General features: G+C 39.8%; 1 protein-coding gene across 3 annotated transcripts in view; it reads right to left on the reverse strand.

Annotated features, from left to right (window-relative positions):
• The window catches only part of Ryr2 (ryanodine receptor 2), a 574535-nt gene that overhangs the window by 283284 nt on the left and 268318 nt on the right, over positions 1–22933 (reverse strand). For all 3 annotated transcript variants that reach the window (XM_026788350.1, XM_026788349.1, XM_026788348.1), the window contains 2 exons: positions 17879–17953; positions 15786–15942 (listed from right to left, as the gene is read on the reverse strand). In XM_026788350.1, the coding sequence (XP_026644151.1) occupies positions 15786–15942; positions 17879–17953 (232 nt within the window). The remainder of the gene's footprint in view (positions 1–15785; positions 15943–17878; positions 17954–22933) is intronic.

Raw genomic sequence — 22933 nt, forward strand, 5'->3', positions numbered from 1 at the left:
TTAAAAGAATACAGTGTCCGTGTAATTATTTCGGGGCATAAGCTAGCCGGAGGCGGCCAGGGTGCTGGGGACGCAGCCCCACCGCTCCTATTTCAACATGTGTGGGTGTGTGTTCACACGTGTATAGGTGTGCCTGCTTGTGGAAGGCAGAGGATAACCTTGAGTATCATTTCCCAGACATTGACCCCCATTTATTCTTTGAGATGGGGTATCACACTGGTGACATTTACCAAGGAGGCTGGGCAGGCTGGGCAGCAAGCCCCAATGATTTGCCTCTGCCTTTCTAATGCTGGGATTACAAACAGGTCACCACACTTAGATTTTCTTTATTTTCATGGGTTCTGGGAATCTGTCATTTCCTCATATTGCAAGGTTAGCACTGAACTGACTAATCCATTCAGTGCATAAATGTTTATTGAAGAATAGTTTAAAATTATTTGCTCTGGGTTTTGTTTTATCTAAAGGAGCCATTTAAAAAAAACAAAACAAAACAAACAAACAAAAAAGTGAAGGCCAAGTATGGTGGCACACACCTATCATCTCAGTACAGGTGAGAAGGATTGCTTCAAGTCTAAAGCCAGCCTGCTCTACACAGCAGGGTCTGGGCTAGCCAAGGCTACATAGGGAGTCCCTGTTTCAAAAATCAACACAACACGAAACAAAATGTCGCAGATTCTTCATGCCATCTGATTTATCTTTCTTTTTTGGTAGTGATAATTAATGGCCCTTTAATGACCCTAAAGCGAGTGAGTGAGTGGATAAACTTTGAATTCAAATGAGCTTCAATTATCAATACAGAAAGGTCAAAGCCGCCTCAAAAGCATACAATTATCAACTAAGTCGAATGAACTATTATGCAAATAACTTGGAACGGTCCTCTAAGAATCAACAATAAAACAGATATACTCTTGTAATTTCATTCTATCAGATGAGATAGAGTGCTAATCTACTTATGCCAACCCTGTCAATGGGAAAATTAAATTCTGGAAAATATAACAATGTAATTATCTCTTCAAAAGAAAACAATGAGGTCCTAAACATTTTTTTTCTTTTATCCGGGAAATGAGTTTATAGCCTAATTATTTGTGTTTTGAGAAGTCCTGCACCCATTAGCTGCGTGGTGGGGCTTTGTTAGCTTTCTCTTGCCATGGGCCACAGTCACCGTGAAGGTTTAAATGAGGAGACTTCCCCAGGACGGTGTTCTGGTAGTTATATTGACCCTTGAGTCAGGTAAGAACTTTCTGAAGTAACGGGAGACAAAGGAAACAGCAGGGTCATGGCTGTTAATTCCTTCCTTTATTTCCTATGCCTCGGGCTTAGGAGAAATTCAGATGAAAATAATCAGGCATTCTCAGGCAGGATTTGGGCTGGATATCTCTAGGCTTTTGGCATCGGTCAAAGGATTGAAACAGAGCTCACAGGGATTTGAAAAAGTATCAAGGTATGTTTAGTCACAGTGAGGACAGATCTGTGTGGAAGGAATGAGCACATGAGTCTGTACTGTCTGTGGAGGCCAGAGAGGGTGTGGCTCTCCTAGATAGATAGATAGATAGATAGATAGATAGATAGATAGATAGATAGATAGACAGACAGACAGACAGACAGACAGACAGACAGACAGACAGACAGACAGACAGACAGACAGACGGATGCAGTTATAGGCAGTTGGTAGCCTCCCTGTGTGGATGGGTTCTGGGAACTGGCCTCCTGGCCTCTATAAGAGTAATGCTCTTAACTGCTGATCAATCTCTCTGAACCAAGGAGCTTTTGTTTTCACAGGACAAAAGGAAGGAAGGGTTTGTTTACTAGGGGCACAGTTGAGAGTTCTCTATACTGATCACTGACAGATCAAGTCTACGTGAATCCCCCTTTCACAACGTATCTGACTTTAATCACAAGCATGCCCAACTATGCCCAGACCTAAGATAGAAAATAGAAGATTGTCTGCAAAAGTTCACTTGGGAACACAGTTTGCCTTACTGCAAAACTTGTCTAGGCTGGACTGACCTTTCTATCCTCCTAGGTTTGAACAGATTCTAAGTTTAGTGGTTATTAAGATGAGAATAAATTTATCCCACCACCCTGAGAGAGGTATGCCTACAGCTCACTAGAGGTAGAGGTCCCAAGTTGCTAATGAGTTACTGGCTGCATTGTCACAAAGGGGTGTACATACATAGTATTTCCAGGTAAAGATCCAGCCTTCCCAGTGCATTATTGGAAGGAGGGTGTGTGTATACCTAACCCAGCAGAGTCTTCTTTTGCGAAGCCATCCTCTATAATTACCTGCCTCAGGTGTGTTAACCAACAATAAGCATAGACTATCGGGGCCCAAGAAGACGACAAAGAGTAAAAGGTTCCAACAGAACATAAGCCTACATTATTACAAGTGAAGTAAGCAGATTAGAAAAGTGATAGCCATGCAGAAACTCCATACTGGCTTCCCTTCCACAAATCAAGGGCTTTTGTTTTTCTCCTTGAATGTAAAATGTCATTTTTCGATTGAGTTACTATGCTTTTGAAAATTGAGATTAGTAGCACAAGTCTTCCCATTGGTAACTATTAGAATATTTGGAAAAGTCAGAAAAGCAGGGAAGGACTGGACAGTAGGAACTCTAGGAAGACAAGAAACGCTAACCCTGGCTCATGGATACCAGTCTCCTCTTCAGGGCACACCTAGCCCTATAAAGACCACTCGGGCAAAAGGAGACAAAGCTCTCTGGCTTACAGTATCAAAAGAAACCCACTCAGATGCAGAGGGATCCAAACCACTTACAGAAACCCATCCGAATTCTTGTCAGCCAATAACTGCGCACATGGGGAGGACGTCGGGAATAATGGCAGCAGCTGGGACTGAGAGAACTGAGCAGAAACATAAGAACCGTTCACTGCCAAAGGCAGAAGCAGGTTTCAGTCTCACAAGGTTACCTGCCGGCAAAACTGAAATAAGTGTTCAGCAGAAAAAGAAAAGCAAAATTCAGTCTCCACTCTGTAACTTATCCATTATAGTGTCAAAGTAAATGTCAAAGGGAGGAAACCACCATGTGAATGTGGATCCTAATCATACAGTCAGAAGACAAAGACTTTAAGGCAGCTTTCTTTTATGTTTCCATTTTCATGTCTGTGAAGTGTGTATATGCATGTTTTTACGTGCGTGAGCACATGTGTAGGTATGCTTACCTGTGTGTTCTTGTGCATGCGGTAGCCCATGTTTGATGCTGGCAATTGCTCTCACTGTTCTTTCATCCGACTCACTGAGGCAGAGTCTCTCAAGAAAAGCTACAGCACACTGATAAGACTACTCTCCACAGCCCCCTTGCTCTGGGGATCCCTGTCTTTGTCTTCCAAGCCTCGAACCCATAAGGCATTTACACAAGTTCTGGGGATCCAAATTCTGACTCTCATACCTGTGCAGCAAACATTTTAACCACGGAGCCATCTCGCTATCCACTAAAGAATCTATTACACATATAAAATATATTTAAGTGCCCAGGAAAAGCCTTTACACACACAAGGAATACACAGATAGGTGAACTCTGCCAGAAAATGCAATGTATACTTAAATACAGAGAAAAAGAGACAGAGAGAGGACTGATAGCAATAATCAGAATATTGGATTAGCTGGATATCACTGGAACTGGAAGGCAAAAAGTTAATGAAATTGAAATAATATTAACAGGAATATCTAATCTGAGAATCGCATAGATACCGAAAGTGCTCTAGCTGTCAGGCTTAGTGGCTCATACCTGTAATTTTAGCAGCTGGATGCTGGGACAAGGGAAATGCATGAGTTTGAGGCCAGCTTGGGATGCACAGTAAGCTTAAGGCAAGTCTTGGGGTTCAGAGCAAGACCCCATCTTATTCAAAGCAAACCAAAACAAAAAATAGAATATACTTAAGATACATACTCTGCTGTTAAACAGAAACTTCCTTCAAAATGCAACACAGTTAGTTTAATTCATATACCTAGCATACCCATCAGGAATACAGCCAGTCAAGAAACACTGAGATCATTGCTGGCATAGCATCTTGGCATTCATTCATTCATAAGTGAAATTTGTGTCCATTTTGAGATCTTGGGGGACTATAAACTCTCAAGAAATATTTTTATCCCATTATTGTGCAGACATTGCTTTCGTCTTTTTATTTATATATTGTCATGAATACTGTCTTCCATTATCAATCAGTGTGCTAATTATTGAAATTACCAGTAATTATTCTGTATCCTCAGAATCTTATCATTGTCTGCTAATGTGAAACTCTTTTAAAGAATATTTTTATTTATAATTATGTACATATGTGTGTACATGTGGGTGTGTGCACCTAAATGCAGGTACAATGAAAGTCAGAAGAGGGCATCAGATCCCCTAGAACTGTAGTAACAGAAGGTTGTGAGCTGCCCAACATGAGTTCTGGGAATGGAGCTCCTGGCCTCTGCAAGGGCATCATGTTCTCTTAAATGCAGACATATCTGTCCAGCTATACAAAAGGCCAGTTGTCAACAGTAATATGATAAGTGAATGAATTAAACAAGAACTATATTTTCTTTCCCATGTCCCACAGAAAATGTGCCAGCAAACTACTACTGAAATAATTCCATTTAGAAGATGGCTTTCAAGTATAAAATAATGCCCCCAAATGGGCATGTTAATCTGGCTTCTCATGAAGTGGAAACTATTTCTAAGCCAACTATGGCCTTAGTAAGTGATACACGGGCACTGTGGTTGCCAAGATAGACTCATGAGCACATCAAAATTCTACAGCACAGTGCTGTAGAATTGCTGTCTGGACTCTTCTAGCATTGGCTGATGTCAATAATTCTTACCCTGTGCAACTACCGGATAACTAACCAATGGGGTGGGGGAATTGACAGGCTCCTAATCTTGAATAATGACAATCTTGCTCACTTTAAATTATACATTATTAATAATATCTAGCTACATACCCATCTCCTTAAGACAAACAGTGGTGAAAGTTAAGAAAAACTAAAAAGTCAAAGAGAATGTGAGGCTTTGGAAGCAGGTAGCAGGTCGGCGTGACTGCTGCCAAGCCAGAAGACCTGAGTTTTAAACCTGGGATTCACATGGTGGAGAGAGAGAAGCAATTCCTCCCAGTTGTCCTTTGAGCCACATGAGCTCTGTGACACATGAGCATGTCTTCCTCCACACACAAATAAATAATATCAAGCAAACAAACGAACATTTTTTTAAAAAGATAAAGATGATTTAATGTGTTTCCTTATGATATTATAATAAGATGGGAATGGTCACTGAGAAATGGATCTCAAAATCATCCCATTAGCCCAACTGCACTGTGGGTATCTCATTTCCTTAGCCAGTCCTCGGGTACCAGCAGACAAACCTACACATGAAGTCCTTGAACATGCAGGTATCCTGCTTCCGCTTCTCTGGCTGGACCCCAACTGAGATACTTCTCATGGCCATTGAAGGTCTCAGGCCATTCACTCTCATGCTGAATGCTATTAAACAGGATTGGCATAGTTGTAACCAAACGTCTCCTAGGAAAACCATCATCTCCACTGTTTTCCATTCTTTCATCAGCTCCTCTTTACAGAAGGATGCTATATGCAGCTCCTTTGAATTTAATATAAGTACTAGCAAAGTTCATCTCCATGTTAGCTTTGAGATCGGATTGGTGTTTTCTATTATTAATTAGGGGTTTTCTATTATTAATTTTTTAGTTACCATGCAAAAGTACTAGGTTTCATTAAGACGCTCTCCCTCCCTCCCTTCCTCCCTCCTTCCCTCCCTCCCACACACACACACACACACACACACACACACACACTTTGTTCTCATCCTTTTCCATATTCCATGTCCCACTTGTTACACTCTATCCCTTTCTTGATAATTTCGTATAGCTGTTTTTATGAGAAAATCATGCAAAAATTCTACTTTTTAGATATTGAATCCCCTTGAAATGCAGACAATGCCAGGTGAATGATCTCTCATCTCTATTAGTTTTATCACTGAGGCTTAGGGCTGGATCTTCCACAGAACTTAACAAGGCCTCCGTTTCTACAACTGCCTGATGAAGATTGAAAATAATCTCTAAATTATCTCTAGCCACAGATTTGTAATATCTTAATTGGCACAGCACACCAAATGCAGTAGGCAAGTTAAATGGCACACTATAAACTGTTACACTTAACTCTTATTTTCTTTGTGTGTGGGTGGATGGATGCTTTATAGGCTGGATGGAGATGTAGCTCGGTAGAGAGGCTGCTTTTTCAGCATGCATAAAGCCCTTGGCTGGCTCCCTTGCGGCAAACACATATACCAGGAAGGGTGATGCATGCCTATATTGCCAGCACTTGGGAACCAGAGTGGGAGGATCAGAAGTTCAAGGTCATCCTCAAACACGTAGCAAGTCTGAGGCAAGATGAAGAAAAGTGGCAAGGGTGGGAAGGCGAGAGGGAGGGAGCTTTAAAACTTCTATTTTCCTAACCAAAAATAAAAATCTTAACTAAAATAATACACAAAGGATCTCAGCCTGGAAATGTTTCCATCTATTTTTGCCCTCATCCCCAGTCCTTATAATGGCATTGCCAGTCTCATTTGGGGCTGTCATCCTATCACCTCAAAGGCAAAAGGCTTCTATTTGTGGCGCACGAGGGAGGGAAAGCTGGGAGTTCACCTACCAAGGAATATGTCAGCGGCATTTTAAGCTACAAGAAAATTACACCGGTGTACAATACATATGTACCTGGCAGGGCCTACATTATGATTAAAACTGACATCTAAAGACATCGGTAAGAGCCAGTTAAAAGTTCCAGGAGTAGAAAATATGCCTTAAAGGCCTCAGGTGCGATCTGCATTCTTCATTATGCTGACTGCTTTCCTTAACGGAGAGCCCATGCCACTTACGTTCTAAACCATATACCACGTGATGCAATTGCCTCTGAATACACAGGGCTGTCAGCAACTGGTGATTTTTCTGACAATTCTCGAACTTGAGATTGGCTACTGAACATTCACATCAGTGTCACAGGCACCCCTGCGACAACCCCCCAAAATAAGTCTTTTCTGTCAACTAGGAGCATGGGTTTTATTTCTGTTGCTGCTATTGTTTGTTTTGTTTTTTTTTTGTAACACCACTTTAAAAAAACCTTGTCACTTATGAATATTAAGAAAGCATGACCTTCCTGATCTGTAAGTTTTGAGAATATAACTATAGTCTGGCCTTGGGGTGATGGCCTTCAAGCTCCGCTCTTCCTGGGAAGACTGATTCAGGAAGACTGCAAGCGCAATGTCTCTCTTTATTTAGAGAAGTTCGAAGACAGCCAGGGAAATTTATTGACATCCTTTCTCAAAATTAAAAATTAGAAGAGTCCTGAGGATGTGATGGAGCCCAATGGCAGAGCTTAGCATGACCAAGGAAGAACATCTCCACCAGAATCACTGTAGGGACCACCGAGGTAGACTCGAAGCTTCTGGTCGTGCTGGGGATGGAAGCCAGGGCCTCATGCACACTGGGATAATGTTCAACCCCCGAGCTATGTAACTGGCAGAGCTATGAAGCCAGTCCTCTTTACATCTGTGTTTTGTGAGATAGGATCTTACAAACCAGACCAGACCGCCTTGTGCTCCTCTCTCCTCAGTAGCTGAAAAATGGGCCTGAGCCGCCAGGTCAGACTTGGGGTTGAGTTTCATTTTAGAATTCATAAAACTGAAGATACTAAGAGAATCTACAGTTGAAGTCCATCATTTTCTCTCACCGAGAAAAGCTTACTCTCATTAACAGAGAAACTATCTGCCAAGTCACTGAGGCACTGCAGACCTGGAGCCTACCTGAATCAGAGACATTAAGAAGGGATTTTTTTTTTATTTTTATTTTTTCCCATGATATTTATTGAACTCTACATTTTTCTCTGCCCCCCTCCCTGCCTCTCCCCTCCCCCCCCTTTCAATCCTCCCCCAAAGTCCCCATGCTACCAATTTTACTCAGGAGATCATCCAGAAGGGAAGTGCTCATTTTTCCTACTGAAAAAAAAGGAAAAGTGCAACATACATTCCATATATATCACTGACACGCCAAGAAAAAACAGTCTCACAACATGCATGTGCACATAGGGAAAGAGGAGCTTGAGAGATTGCTCGGGTGGTAAAGAACTCGCTTTGCAAGCTTGCCTGAGTTCGAGCCTCAGAGCCCACATGAGAAGAGCCAGCAAACACTCTACTTCCAGCCCTGGGAAGGAAAACGGGTAGATCCCTGGGGCTCACTGACCAGCTGGTCTATCTTAGTCGGGAAACAGTGAGATATCCTGTTTCTTCCTGTGTGTCTTCATGTGTGTTCACATATATGTATTTGTGTGTGAGCTCAACATGTATTTTAAAAATACAGATCTGGAACCAAATTATCACTAATAAAGAAAAGAATAAAACTATATTCCACTTTCTCTAAAATTTGATAATATGAACACTCTAATTTTATTTTTGTTTCCATTGGTTTAATGTGTCTTTATTATATAATAGCAGTGAGTTCTGGAAGCATAAATGAATTTTAATTTCATTAGGCTTCTTTCCAATTAAAATGTGGTATTTTAAACATTACAATCAACACTATTAGCATCTTTAATTTTTTTTCACAGTCTATGTGTGGAGAATGTATTTTATATGTGTGTTTCTGTGACATTTATTTTTTTCCTGGGATTCCCATTTTTATATTGTAATTTATTTTAAATAAAGCTAAATTATCAAGATAGCATTCACTCCCGGTACTGTTGATGCATACTTATAATGTCAGTACTGCAAAGGCTAAGGCACAAAGTCTGAGTCTGAGGACAACCTGGACTACATACTGAATCTCAAGTCAGTCTGGTGTATAGAGAGAGACCCTGTCTCAGAGAAACTTATGTAAACATAGCACACTAATTTATGTGCATCAAAAAAAGCACATAAGTGAACTTAATTTCTTAAATATCAGAAACATCTATTTTTAGATATATTTTCTACCAATCAAAATTACATAAAACATTTAAAAATTGTACCAATTTAGTCTTTTACTACAATAACACCTGAATACGTGCATGCCCCAGAGTGCTTTCCTTAGACAAAATTTTCACTCTAATTGTAGATCTATTTTCCACACAGTTACCAATAAATTCTGAAAATCTATCATCTATATTTAAAATTAAAACTATGAAGGTGAGACTGGAGAGATGGCTTGGCAGTTAAGATCACTTACTGCTCTCGCGGAGAACCCGAGTTCAGTTCCCAGCCTCCATATCAGGTGGTTTACAACTGCCTGAAACTCCAGAGACCCCAATGCCCTCTTCTGACCTCTATGGGCAGCCACACACATGTGCATATATGCAAATACTCATAAATGAAAGTAAATCCTTTAAAAACATACAGTGAACAGAGTTTTGTTTATTCTAGCAGGACTGCCAAAATTTCATTATAGAAAGAATGTTGTAATGCAAGACATTTATTAAATAGTAGTTAAGCCCAACAAGTATATAATTAAATCTGTTTACTATCAACATTTCTTAAAAGTTTCAATAAAGGGATGGAGTTACTTTTGGATGACATATTGCAAATTGTCTTAATTTATCCTGTAGTGCATTACTGAATTCTCTTTTTAATTTTTTCCATTTGTTGATTTAGTGGATATGTGCATGGTTGTGTGTGTGCATGGGTGTGTGTGTGCATGGGTGTGTGTGTGCGCATGGGTGTGTGTGTACATGTGTGTGTGTGTACGGGTGTGTGTGTGTGCATGGGTGTGTGTGCATGGGTGTGTGTGTGCATGGGTGGGTGGGTGTGTGCATGGGTGTGTGTGTGTTCATGGGTGTGTGTGTGTATAGGTGTGTGTGTGCATGGGTGTGTGTGTGCATGGGTGTGTGTGCATGGGGGTGTGTGTGTGTGTGCATAGGTGTGTGTGTTTGTGCATGGGTGTGTGTGTGCATGGGTGTGCGTGTGTGTGCATGGGTATGTGTGTGCATGGGTGTGTGTGTGCGTGGGTGGGTGTGTGCAAGGGAAGCAGAGGACAATCTATGAGCACTGTTTCTTTCCTTCCAACATGTGGGTCCAGAGGATCAAACCCAGGCCATCAGGCAGGGAGCCAACACCTTTACCTGCTGAGCCCTGCTGTTGGACCCTCTTTTTTAAATGTGCTGTGGTAGCTATGTATAAACTATGTAATAGAAAGGGAAATTTTTAGAAGAAGTAACACAGGCAATTGTCTTTGTCTCGACCTCTTAGAAAAATCTATTACCTGACCTGCCAGTAATATTTAAAATTTATTGTCACTTTTAAAATTAAGCATCTTCCGGAACCCAGCTCCACTGTTTGTCACTTTCTCCTCGTGTGTGGCAGCCATTGAGAATTGCATGTAAAGAGCCTGTGTGGGAAAACGGGTTCTCAGCACCCTGTAGGGGGGAGCAGTGCTGAGAACATGGGAGTCTCAGAGAAAGAGTTCGTCCTTGTCATGTTCAGACAATGGCCTCACTGCCTTCAGTGGAAATGGTGGCATTATTTGACTATCAGCTTCAGAATAGCTAATCTGCTTGCCCAGGGATCCCCTTTCTCTGCCTGTGGAGGGCTGGGGATTACAGACCTCTGCCACAACAAGGCTCAATACAAAAATCTCCCCTCCCCCACTCTTATTTTCTGATCGCTTCAAAGTCTATGAACTTGAAAGATTAGCATATTTCTTTCATAGCCTACACAAAGATGCAGTCTTTGTATTTGTTTTATTTCCTGCAGGTCTATGATGATTAAGGCTGCATTAGAGATTTGGTACTTAAATTTCACAACTTACATCTTCAGTGTTTTTCACTATTTAATACCATGAAATATATACATTTTGTCACATTCAATACTTTCATTTGCCTGGATATTATCCCAGTGTGTATTTCAGTCAAGCTCCTTTCTTGCCTTGGGATCATATTGTTCCAATATTCCATAAGCCATTCTTTTTTCCCAATCTCTCCAAATAAAATCTCATTACAGGTCTCTATCATGGCTTATATTTTGTGATCCAAACCCAAATTGTTTTCATTTTAAATTGCACTTCATTCTACTCATACATCTTGATAAAGCCAACGTACTGGGTCCATCCTCTGCCACATGTTGGGTTCTCTGATCTCCTTGCTCTCCATGTTCTTGGCTTCCTGTCTTTGTAAACATCTGCACTTGCAATTCTTCCTGAAAAGTTTCTTATTTGTGTAAGGCTGGAGGGTGAATACAGCATCTTCTTGCTCATCGACCTCTCTTCCATCACCTTACTTTAATAAACACTATACATAAAAGAATATTTACCTTGTCACTGCTATATCTGTGTTTCCAGAAAATATTGTCTTGTTTTTTTTTCTACTTCAAGAGAGCCTCTCTATAATCCATGTTATCCATGAATTCATGATCCTCCTGCCTACCCTTCCCTCAATATCCACCTGCTTCTGCCTCCCAAGTGTTGGAGTATCAGGTACATGTTATGGTATCTTGATTTCTCATTTTTAAAACCTTAGAGGGAACAAGGAAAGGTAATAATGGAGTGGGTGGAAAATATAGAGTGGGTGGCAAAGGATGATTATGTTACATAAAAAAGTTATAATGAAAGCTGTTATTTTGCATGCTAACTAAAAATTAATAATTCTAAAAAGAAATATGTCCGTAACACAAAAGATCATTATTATTCTATTTCATAGGAGATGACCAAAACACTCCATGTTCCTCTCATTTTCACCAGCTTTGGAGACAAGGATTTTGAATTTTAAATGTTATACTTTGGGAAATCTTCTCAATGTTTTCCAACGTAGTTGTGTGTAGTGTGTCTGTCTATATGTCTATCTGTGCATTTCTGTGTGTGCCCAATGGCAAGTGCATGTACAAATGCACAGCCATGCATGTGGAAGCAACCTTGGGTAGCATTCTCCAGGTTCTGCCCACTTTCTTTTTAGGTCTCTGAGACCTTGAGTTTACCAATTCAGCTAATCTGGCTGGCCAGCTGCCTTAGAGATCCACCCATCTCTGCCTCCCTAGTATTGAGGTTATCAGTGCAAGCCATTAAGACCAATTTTAATGCATAATTGTGCTGCCAGTACAGGGGAGGTCGAAACAGGAGAATAAACACAAGAAAGAGGTAAGTTTGGGCTGCATCCTGTCTTTGAAAGAATACTATATACTCATCAAAGGGAAAATCCACCAAAAAAGACACTGCAACTCCTAACATCTATGCACCGAATACAAGGGCACTCGAATTCAAAAAGAAACACTACCACAACTTAAATCACATACTGACCCTCACACACTAATAGTGGGTGCCTTCAATACCCCCCACTCTCTTCAATAGACAGGTTACCCAGACAAAAACTAAAAAAAAATGCTGGAGCTAACAGATGTTATAAACCAAATGGTCCTAACAGATATTTACAGAACATTTCCCCCAAACACAAAAGAATATACTTTCCTCTCAGCAGCTCATGGAACTTCTCCAAAGTTGACCACATATTTGGACACAAAGCAAGTCTCAACATATAGAAGAAAATTCAAATAACACCCTGTAGCCTATCTGAGCACTACAGAGTAAAGCTGAATATTAACAATGGAAACAACAGAGAACTTAAAAACTCATGGAAAACTCTACTGAACTTAAAAAAAAATAGTCAAGAAAATTACTTTCTAGCATTAAATGAAATGAATACACATACCCAAACTTATGGGACACAATGAAAGCAGTGCTAACAGGCAAGTTCATAGCACTAAGTGCCTACACACAAAAAAACAAAGAATGAAAAACTCTCATGCTAGAAACTTAATAGCACACCTGAGGGCTCTAGAAGAAAAAGAAGAAATCACACCCAGAAGGAGCAGATGGCAAAAAATAATCAAATTCAGGGCTGAAATCAAGAAAATAAAAACAATACAAAAAATCAATGAAACAAAGAGTTGTTTCTTTGAGAAAATCATAAGATTGACAAACTATTATCCAAATTAACTAAAAGGTAAAGAGAGAATATCCAAATTTAACAAAATTAGAGATGAAAAATGGGGATTAACAATAGACACTAAGGAAATCCAAAGAAACACAAGGACATACTTCAAACCCCGTGTTACATCAAAAATAAATGGATTTTTTCTTGATATATACCACATACCAAACTTAAATAAATATCAAATAAGGATTTTAAATTGCCCTATAATCCAGTGAAAGAGAAGTAGTAAGTTGAAGTCTCCTAACTAAAATAGATCCAGGGCCAGATGGTTTTAGTGCAGAATTCTACCAGACTTTCAAAGAAAAACGAATGACAATACTTCTCAAATTATTCCACAAAATAGAAACAAAAAAAACATTGCCCGATTCTTTTTTATGGGGCCACAGTTACCCTGACACTTAAACAACAAAGAAAGAGAATTACAGACCAATTTCCACTATAAACATAAATGCAAAAAATCTCACCAAAATAGTTGCAAACCAAACTCAAGAACACATCAAAAAGATAATTCACCATGATCAATTAGGCTTCTTTCCAGGCCTATATAAATTGATACATGTAATCCACCATATAAGCAAACTGAAAGATTGAAAACCACATGATCATCTCATTAGGTGCAAAAAAGACCACTGACAAAATCCAACACCCCTTCATGATAAAAGTCCTGGAGAGACTAGGTATACAAGAAACACACCTCAACATAAAAAAAGGCAGTTTACAGCAAGCCCATAGCCAACATCCACTTAAATGGAGAGAAACCTGAAGCAAGTCCACTAAAATCAGAAACAAGAGAAGGCTATCCTATCCACCCCACAAACTGACATCCAGGCACTATTGCTGAAGATATCACCAATACACCTCACTGAATATGGAAAAGTCAAGCTGGTGCCTACGTACAGCCTTTACCTCTATGTGCCAGCATCTTTGGTACAGGAAGGTAATTTGCACACTATCAAAGGATAAATGTAAACACAACCCACCCAGAAATCCTTTTATCTGTAATGGTATCCTGCCTGCAAGATATGCTCTGCAGTGTGGGTACAGAGCTTGTAGGAGAAACCAACAAATATCTGATTTGATTTTAGGCTCACACCACAAAATGAAACCCATACTTAACTCTGCTTTGGAAACTAAGAACCTCAGACAAGATTGCTCAGGGATCTAGGATAAAATCAAATAATATTGTTCTTTGCAATAAATGACTCCTAATGAATGAGTTCTAATGACATTCTGCTGTACACATAGATCAGTGCCTTGCTTGGCCATCATCAGAAAATCTTCCTCCTGCAGCAGATGGGAACATACACACAGACTCACAGCCAGACATTATGCAGATAATGAGAGACCTTGGAACACTCAGCCCTAAAAAAGACATCTCCATCAAATCTTTCCCCTTAGGGCTTGTGGAACCCTGTATTAGAGAAGGCAGAAAGCGTATGAGAGTCAGAGGGGATGCAGAACATCAAGAAAACAAAACCCTGAATATGGCGGACAATGAGGACTACTGAGAACTCAAGAACAATGGCAATGGGTTTTTGATCCTATTGCACGTACTGGCTTTGGGGGAGCCTAGGCAGTTTGAATGCTCAACTTACTAGACCTGGATGGAGGTGGGTGGTCCTTGGACTTCCCACAGGTCAGGGAACCCTGATTGCTCTTCAAGTTGATGAGGGAGGGGGACTTGATCGGGGGAGGGGGAGGGAAATGGGAGGCGGTAGTGGGGAGGAGGCAGAAATCTTTAATAAATAAATAAATTTAAAATAAAAAGTAAAAAAAAAAAAAGAAAAAAACAAAACAAAACCCTTTAAGTCAGCACGGTCAAAAGTCATATGAACTCACAGACACTGAGGCAGCCTGCATGGGGCATGAAGAGGTTTACACCAGATGGAGGCCTAGAGCTAGAAATGAGCACATGTCCCCATCCCTGACTCAGAAGTTATCTCCACGTGACAACCACTTGCAAATGAAAATTTAGTTTTCTCCAAGGGAGAAACAAACTATTCACTGGGGAAACAAACTATTATTAAGGGCAGGCTGCATGCCCAGCTGTAGATGGCCAACAAAAAAGAAACCCAAGAGCATCTTTGGTAGTTCTTTGTCTTATAATGTTGTGTCATGGATTTTCCTTTTTTTATTCTACATTTTAAAGTTTTTTATTTATACACCTTTTATTTTCTCGCTCTCTCTCTTTTACCCTACAGGTCCTTTCCATATATGCTATGGCTTCCAGTCTAGTGTTTCCACAGGATTCCTGAACATGCAAATCAGAGGGTTTCTGCTTCTGTATCTGTTTCTTGTGCATCTCTGTCTGCTTCTTGTGCCGTTTCTTGGGCTCTTCTCCTTCTGTTTGTTTTGTCCTATTCTGATGTGTTAGCTTTTTTGTCTTGTTATATTTTTATTTTATTATTATCCCTTAGAAGCCTGTTTGTTTTCTAGTCAGAGATAGAAAGGGTGGATCTGAATGGGAGGGGAAGTGGGAAGGAACTGGAAAGAAGAGAGGGAGGGGAAACCATAATCAGGATATACTATTGCGAAAAAAAAGGCATTTTCAATAAAACGAAAAAATATAAAATAAAAATTTATATTTAAAAAATACAACAGAAAAGCAATCAAGAAAGAGATGGAGGGTGCGCTTTATCTAAAAATGAAACTCTGGAAGCCAGCAGGGTCTCTCGGCTCATTTCAGTAGTTTGAGAAACCAGTTTAATGAAAAGTTAGGAAGAGAAGCTGGGAATGAGAAGACTTTACATCAGTTCTTTCTATAATTTCAACATCAAAGAAACAGAACAGCGACACATGAACAGAAATTCCAAAATGACGCAGGCCATCTTACCTTGGAAGACCGGAAGGCAAATGCAGTTGATTTTACATCAGCCTTTTCTTTGTCCATGAGTAGGAGGTTCTTGTCTTCCATAAGGCTTAAGTATTTTCCTGTTGTGACATGCCGTAGTCGGAATGGCTGGCCCCATCTTATGTGACTTCCACTCCACCTGACCAAAAAACCAGAACTTGATCCAATCACATCACCATGAGAGAAGCAGCTACTGACAAGTACGAATGTGAGTGTGTGCATGTGCGCATGCGTGCATGTGTGTGTGCATGCAATGCACATGTGTGGATAAACACTATAAATAGCTTGTACAGACATAAATGCTAGATGTCTGTATGCACAAACATCTCAGAACCAGGTGCAATAAAGAAGACAGACCGAGAAAACTGGAGGTGAAACTCACAACTTTTATACTTCAGAATTAGGGGAGAATTACTTTAATATATAGCTATGATAGTTCCCTTAGTTATATATTATAAAATGACAGTGTAATTTTATACATGTCTATATTAGATGCATATCTAATAAAATTTTACTTCTAAGCTTAATAATTATCAAAAGTATTACAATTTTGGTGGACTTAATCAGCTTTATATTTATATAAAGAATAATTGAAGTTTTTAATTATTAAACATTAAATATTATGAATACAGAAGTTTGGTGGTAGAGACTAACTGAACAATATGTAAGAGTTTACAAGAACATCTTGTTGCTAAGCAGGAAGAAGGAAAACTTGGGCACTCACAAAATCACACCACCATGAAGTAAAATCTCTTGATTAACACAACTGAGAAAGAAGAATAATAAGCAACATTACCCATGAAAAAAGAATTTGAGTATTTTTAAGTAAATGAAGTAGAATGTGAACTCAGCAATATTTATTCTCACTTCAGTGTTTGGGAAGCAGTGATGAAGCCACTTTATTTTAAAATATCGCTTCTTTAGGCCGGTGGCACACAGCTTTAGTCCCAGCACTCAGGAAGCAGAGACAGGCAGATCTCTAAATTCAAGGCCAGCCTGGTCTACAGAGCAACTTACAGGACAGCCAGGGCTACACAGAGAAACCCTTTCTCAAAACACAAAACAAAAACATTGCTTCTTTTATACACAGGAAGTTGTTTTCCACCCATCTGTTTAAACATATCAGCACAATATTAATCAATTCTAAAATTGCTGTACAGACTACGTGAGCAAAGTGACTGCAGACACTAAATTATTGCATTTATCATTAAATTAGGTAAATAGCTCACATTTTTAATAATCAGTGTATATATATATACACTGATCTAGTAAAACAGCCCTTGGTTTCCGCTCAACGAGTCTGTATCCTACACCAATAATATCCTCTGGAGTGCAATATTATATGGAAAATCCATGGATAGCTTAGTGCATGTTAAATATACACTAAGTCTTCCATTTATCTTTAAAAACTACTTCACTGATATTTTAGTTTTGTCTAAAGCAGTTTAAAGCTATGCCTTTATCAGTGATGTAGTGTTCATTTAAATGAACTAAAAGTCACTCTTAAGATAACTTTTAAATTTACCAGAAATATGTGTACAAGTATGTCTATCGAAATTCTTGCTGCTATAATGAATACTGTCATGATTTTTGCTCCTATCCAGAATGTCCCACTCCAGTCAAGCTACTTGCCAATAAAATTCATGGTCTTGGCAAATAACTACTGGATTCTTCATATTCAGGTGCACCTTTATAAGTTTAAACCTACAAAATTTCAGGCTTCAGGTGAGTGACAGGTTTGCTTCCAAATTTGACATAAATCTGTCCTGGTAATACTTTAGGCCAGGAAGATACCAGGTGTAGGATAAGATGATGTTAACAAAGCAAAAGAGATTCAGGATAAAGGCAGGCTGTAGGAATGTATGAAATGGGTGGGACCATTCTTAGGTCTAGTGCCTAGTGAATCAAGACGGAAGATGCAGAAAGAGATAAGAAGAACAAGGGGTTGGGCACATTCTCCATGTTGCTTGCTGCTGGAGCCATTAACTGGACCATCTTACCCTGAATTAGAAGCCAAAGGTACTGACCACTCTGCACCCTCAGAACCTTAGGCTGGGTTTAGAAGTTCTACTTACGCGACTCTTAGGGTCTCCAGTCTCCAGAGGGAGCGCGCATGAACTGATACAGCACCACCTTCATAATGAACCGTTCTGTTGACATGAAAAAAGGTTGAGTTTAACCGGTTTCATCCTGTGAACTCTGTCTTTTAAGCAAACTGAAAGAAAGCAGGTACAGAACAGCCTGTGTATAGACAGTTAAAGATCTACTGTGAGGCAGGAGATAAGACAGCTGGAAATAAAAGTAAGTGTAACAGTGACCAACATAAGCTCTTTTTCAATAAACATTTACTTAAACATATTTTCTCACCATCATTTCACTCAATAATATTAATAAATGTTTCCATAACTACCCTCTACAGGACAGATTTCTTTCATCAGCTTTTGTCTGTGGAAGCACACACTTACCAGGTTAGGCATGGTTTTACATATTATTATTTAAATATATGTATGTAAATGTTCACAGATATATATTTGACTTTTATTATTTAAAATACTTCTGATAAATATAAGAAGACTGATTATTAGTATTTTAATACAATCATCTGCAATTTACACCAAATGGGGAATGTATGGCAAAATATAAACAGATTTATGAGAGATGGGTCAGTGGTTAAAAGTACTTGCTCTCCTTGTAGAGAACCTAAGTTTGGTTCCTAAGACCCATGCTGCATGGCTCACAACTGCCTGTAACTCCAGCTCCAGGTGAGTCAATGCCCTCTTCCAGCACCCATAGGCACCCACACATGTATGCACATACACATAAATTTGTAAGTAGAAATAAATTCTTTAATATATAATGCACAAATATACCAAAGCAAAAAAATTCAGAAAAAGGTGCATCTCTGGATGTGCATCACACGCACTCAAATGCAAGCACTCCTAATAATTTAACATGTTATCGAGAGTCTTACACAAATTAGTCAAATCTGTCTCTGCAACCACCCTTCAACACTGATGCAAGGAAGCTAAAGCCTGTGAACACACCTTGCATCTTTTCCCAAGGATTCAGAGTCTTCTCTAGAGCACAGTCCTCATGATCCAAGCACACACAGGAATTTTCTCTCTCTAGCCTCCCCTCTGCCTCACTACCATCTGCCTTCTGTTGGCTCTCCTGGTGCTCCAGTCTCATCCCCAGACCTGCAGCTTCTCCAGTGACATGGATTTTGCTGTGCTGTGACTGTCAAATGACCTTCATGTCACCAACTCCAATAGAGGGTTCTTTTGAAGAAAAAAACTGTGTGAACCTTTTCTTTCTGGGCCATACCATCCTGGCCTGCTTCTCCTCCTTATCCCCTTTGGTATCCCTTTTCTCTCTGTCTTTACTATGGAATTTCTCAAAGACACACAAAATTATATTAAATAAGCCTTTGCACACTGAGAACAAAAGGCCAACAATTATCAATGGAAGATCAGCTCAGCGTACCAGCCTGTAATTATTCCTTCACAGACAACCTGCAAAAATACTGATTTTTCAAATTTTCTAAATTGTCTCACAAAAACCTTTTCTTTCATTTCTAAATCCACCTCTAACAATATCTGCTTATTCAACTTAGATTTTTCTCAATAACATTTCAGCTATCCATGTTGCCCACTTCCTGTGATATCACAACCATCAGGAGGCACACAATGTCTGAATGTTCATTTCTTAAGATTGACCAGTAGGCTCAGGACCATCCTCAGCTGTGCACAGTGACAAGATCTGTAAACACTACAGCACTGACTTTCCAATATGGCTGAGAATAGTCATCACTCAAGAAACTATCAAAAATGCTATGCCAATGGACATAAAAGAGATGTGGAGTTAGCTCTTTTTCAAGGCTTCAGCTTAGCCCAAAGAGGAGCCAAAACTTAGACCCCATATGGGTACCTCCCATATATGGGTACCTCCATAGTAGTACACCTGCTGTGTGGGGTTAGGTATATCTTTGCTGCTGAAGCTGCCCCTACATTATAGGATATTTGCAGCAATCTGACCATTATCAACTAAATACCAAGAGCAGTCTCCCAGGCTGGCACAGGTAAAACTGTCTCTCACATTGCTTAATGTCCCTTGAGACAAAATCAGCCCAAGTACAGTACCACTGATGCAGGTGGATGAATCTTAAACCTTAGTGAGTGAGAATTTTTATAAGATCCTGATGGAGGAAGGTCATTGGTTAATTAAATAAATAAGCTGCTTGACCTGATAGGTTAGAACGTAGGTGGGAGGAGCAGAACGCTGAGAGGAAGAGGAAGTGAGCTCAGAGACTCCACAGCTCTCCTCTCCGGGGCAGACGCCTCAGAGAGACATGATGCTCTCCACTCCTGCGGGCAGAGGCGAGAGCTCTGCTCTCTGAGGCACACGCGATGAAGCTCCGACCCAGGATGGACGTAGGCTAGAATCTTCCTGGTAAGCGCACCTTGGGGTGCGACACACATGATTGGAAATGGGTTAGTCCAGGAGCGAGAGTTAGCCGAGAAAAGGGCTAGAGCTAAAGAGCCAAGCAGTGATTAAAAGAATACAGTGTCCGTGTAATTATTTCGGGTAAAGCTAGCCGGAGGCGGCCGGAGTGGCGGGAAGCAGCCCGCCGCTCCTAATACTACAAGATCTTCTTAAGATCCAAGCAGGCCTCATAGGTAGAGTTTCTGATTGAAGTCAAGGGGAAATCCATGAATCTACATTTCTCATAAGTCCCTACATGAAGTATATTCTTCAGATTGACATTCTGAGAACTATGGGGCTGCACTTGTTATTTCAATGACATTGTTCTTAACCTTGGTTGTATAATAGTAATATTTCAGCAGCTTTAGAAAAAGAGAAGCCAGTGGCAACACTCAGGCTAACAAAACCAGTCTCCTGGTATATGTTTTAATAATAAATTAAAAGTAATCTAGACATTCAGCTTCTCTGTGTGTATATACACAAATAATAAATTAGATAAGTGATAGACAGATGTGTAGAGAGATAAAGAGACAGATGGATAGAAAGATAAACAGACAGATGATAGAGTTAAAATTCTCTGTCTTTAATAAAAGTCTATGTTCATTATAAAAAACAGTGTATTAGTTTACTTTTGTTTTATGCATATGGGTGCTTTGCCAGCATATATACCTTACATCACATGTATTCCTGGTGCCCACAGAGGCCAGAAGAGGGCATCAGATCCTCTGGAACTATAGTAACAGGCAACTGTGAGCCATTATGTGGGAACTGAAAATTGAACCTGGGTCCTCTGTAAGAGCAGTCGGTGTTCTTAACCTCTGAGCCACTTCTCCAACCCTCTGGACTCCTTGTTATTTCTTCTGATGGTTAACAATGAAATGTATAAATGTAAGTTAAAAAACCATTTGAAAAATAAAGAAATTTTCTCAGGATCAAAATGGAAATCAAAGATTTACTGTACATGGAATAAAATGAAGATACAACCATTTCATAACCTCTATGCTTTGCAACAAGAGTCAGAGTGAAAACTTTTAGGCTAAAATCCCTAAATCACTACAAAAAATGGCAATAAAAGATCATATTCTTGTCTGAAGAGAAGAAAGAACAAAACAAAACAGTACAAAACAGATGGGGCTCTAGGATGCATGTTAATATAAAGACACTGGAGTTGTCTTTGCTTTTCTGTTACTGGGAAAAAACACACTGACTTAGAAAAGGGAACTTATTTGGCTTGCACGTCCATGTAGTGCCCACCATTGTGGGGAAATCGAGGTAGTAGGACCTTGAAGTACCTGAAAACATCACAGTTACGGTCAATAGGAGAGAGAAATGAATTCAAACATGTATGTATTTATTGTTCTCTTCTGCTGCCTGTGGAAGCAATGTGACCAGTCTCTCAAGTCCCTGCCATGATGACTTTCTCACCATGGTAGATCAGAAACTGAAACTGGAGCCTGAAATACACGCTTTCATTTCCTCCAAGTTGTGTTTTTTAAAGTATTTTATCACAGTAACAGAGAAAGAAACTGAGACAGAAATATAAACAATACCCATTTTCTGTACAGCAATAAATCACTATGACTATGTCAAATAGAGAAATGTGAAGTTCGAAATGAGCTTAGAAAAAGGTGCTGAGTAACGAATCTAGGCTGTTGATTAAACAGAGTAGGATGGAGAAATCACAAGGTTGAAAATAAAATGGGCTTTAAGATACAAATAGTATGGATATGTCTATGTAAAATTATATATCTATATAACATATATATATATGGAATTGCTCAAACATATTCTTTAATAACTCATTTCAATTTAACAGGAAGTTTTTAAAATTTTTATATGAGTATAAAACTAAGGGTAAGTTTAATTCAGATTTCTAAAACACAACCATAAAGTTGAAAGGAGAGTAAATCCTACTCTTTTCTGAACTCTATTAGCTCACTCCTAAGGGTCCTTCTGCACTGAACTCTGCAAAGTGTTCCAGTCCAACATGAGGCATAGAGAATCTGGGGTCCCCCTCAAGTATTCACTGCTGGCCAGGACATCTTAGTTATTTATTGGATCCCCATATAAACAGAATGTGTAGAAGTTGGTGGTTTTTAAAGCAAGTATCCATGGGATGATTCAGCTTAAATGTTGGTGCAAGGTATCAGAACCCTAAATGGAACAAGGTTAGAGGCCCATCCTAAATGACAATAGGGAAGGTGATCTTCTTTAAAAGTTGGCCCACCTGGAGGCACGCCCCTAGTCTATGAACGGGGCATCACTTTGGCCCACCATGTATCCAAGGCATCAAAATCAGAGTCCAGAAAGACATTTTTTTCAAAGTCTGGTTAAGTTACTTTTCTACTTCTGTGAAGAGACACCATGACCAAGGCAACCTATGAAAGAATTTAATTTGAGGGCTCATGATTTCAGAGGGCTAGAAAGTCTATGACCAGTATGGCAGAAAGCATGGCAGCAGGCCAGCAGCCATGGCACTGCAGCAGTAGCTGAAAGTTTGCATGTTGAGACTACAACCATAAAGCAGAGAAACCGGGTCTGTCATGGGCTTTTGAGAAGTCAAAGCCACCACCCCACCCCACTCCCCGCTGCTGCTGCCAGTGACCCATCTCCTCCAACAAGTCCATACCTCCAATCCTTCCCAAAGC

This window comes from Microtus ochrogaster, unplaced genomic scaffold (genome assembly GCF_000317375.1).
Source record: "Microtus ochrogaster isolate Prairie Vole_2 unplaced genomic scaffold, MicOch1.0 UNK2, whole genome shotgun sequence".
In the NCBI taxonomy this organism is placed as follows: domain Eukaryota; kingdom Metazoa; phylum Chordata; class Mammalia; order Rodentia; family Cricetidae; genus Microtus; species Microtus ochrogaster.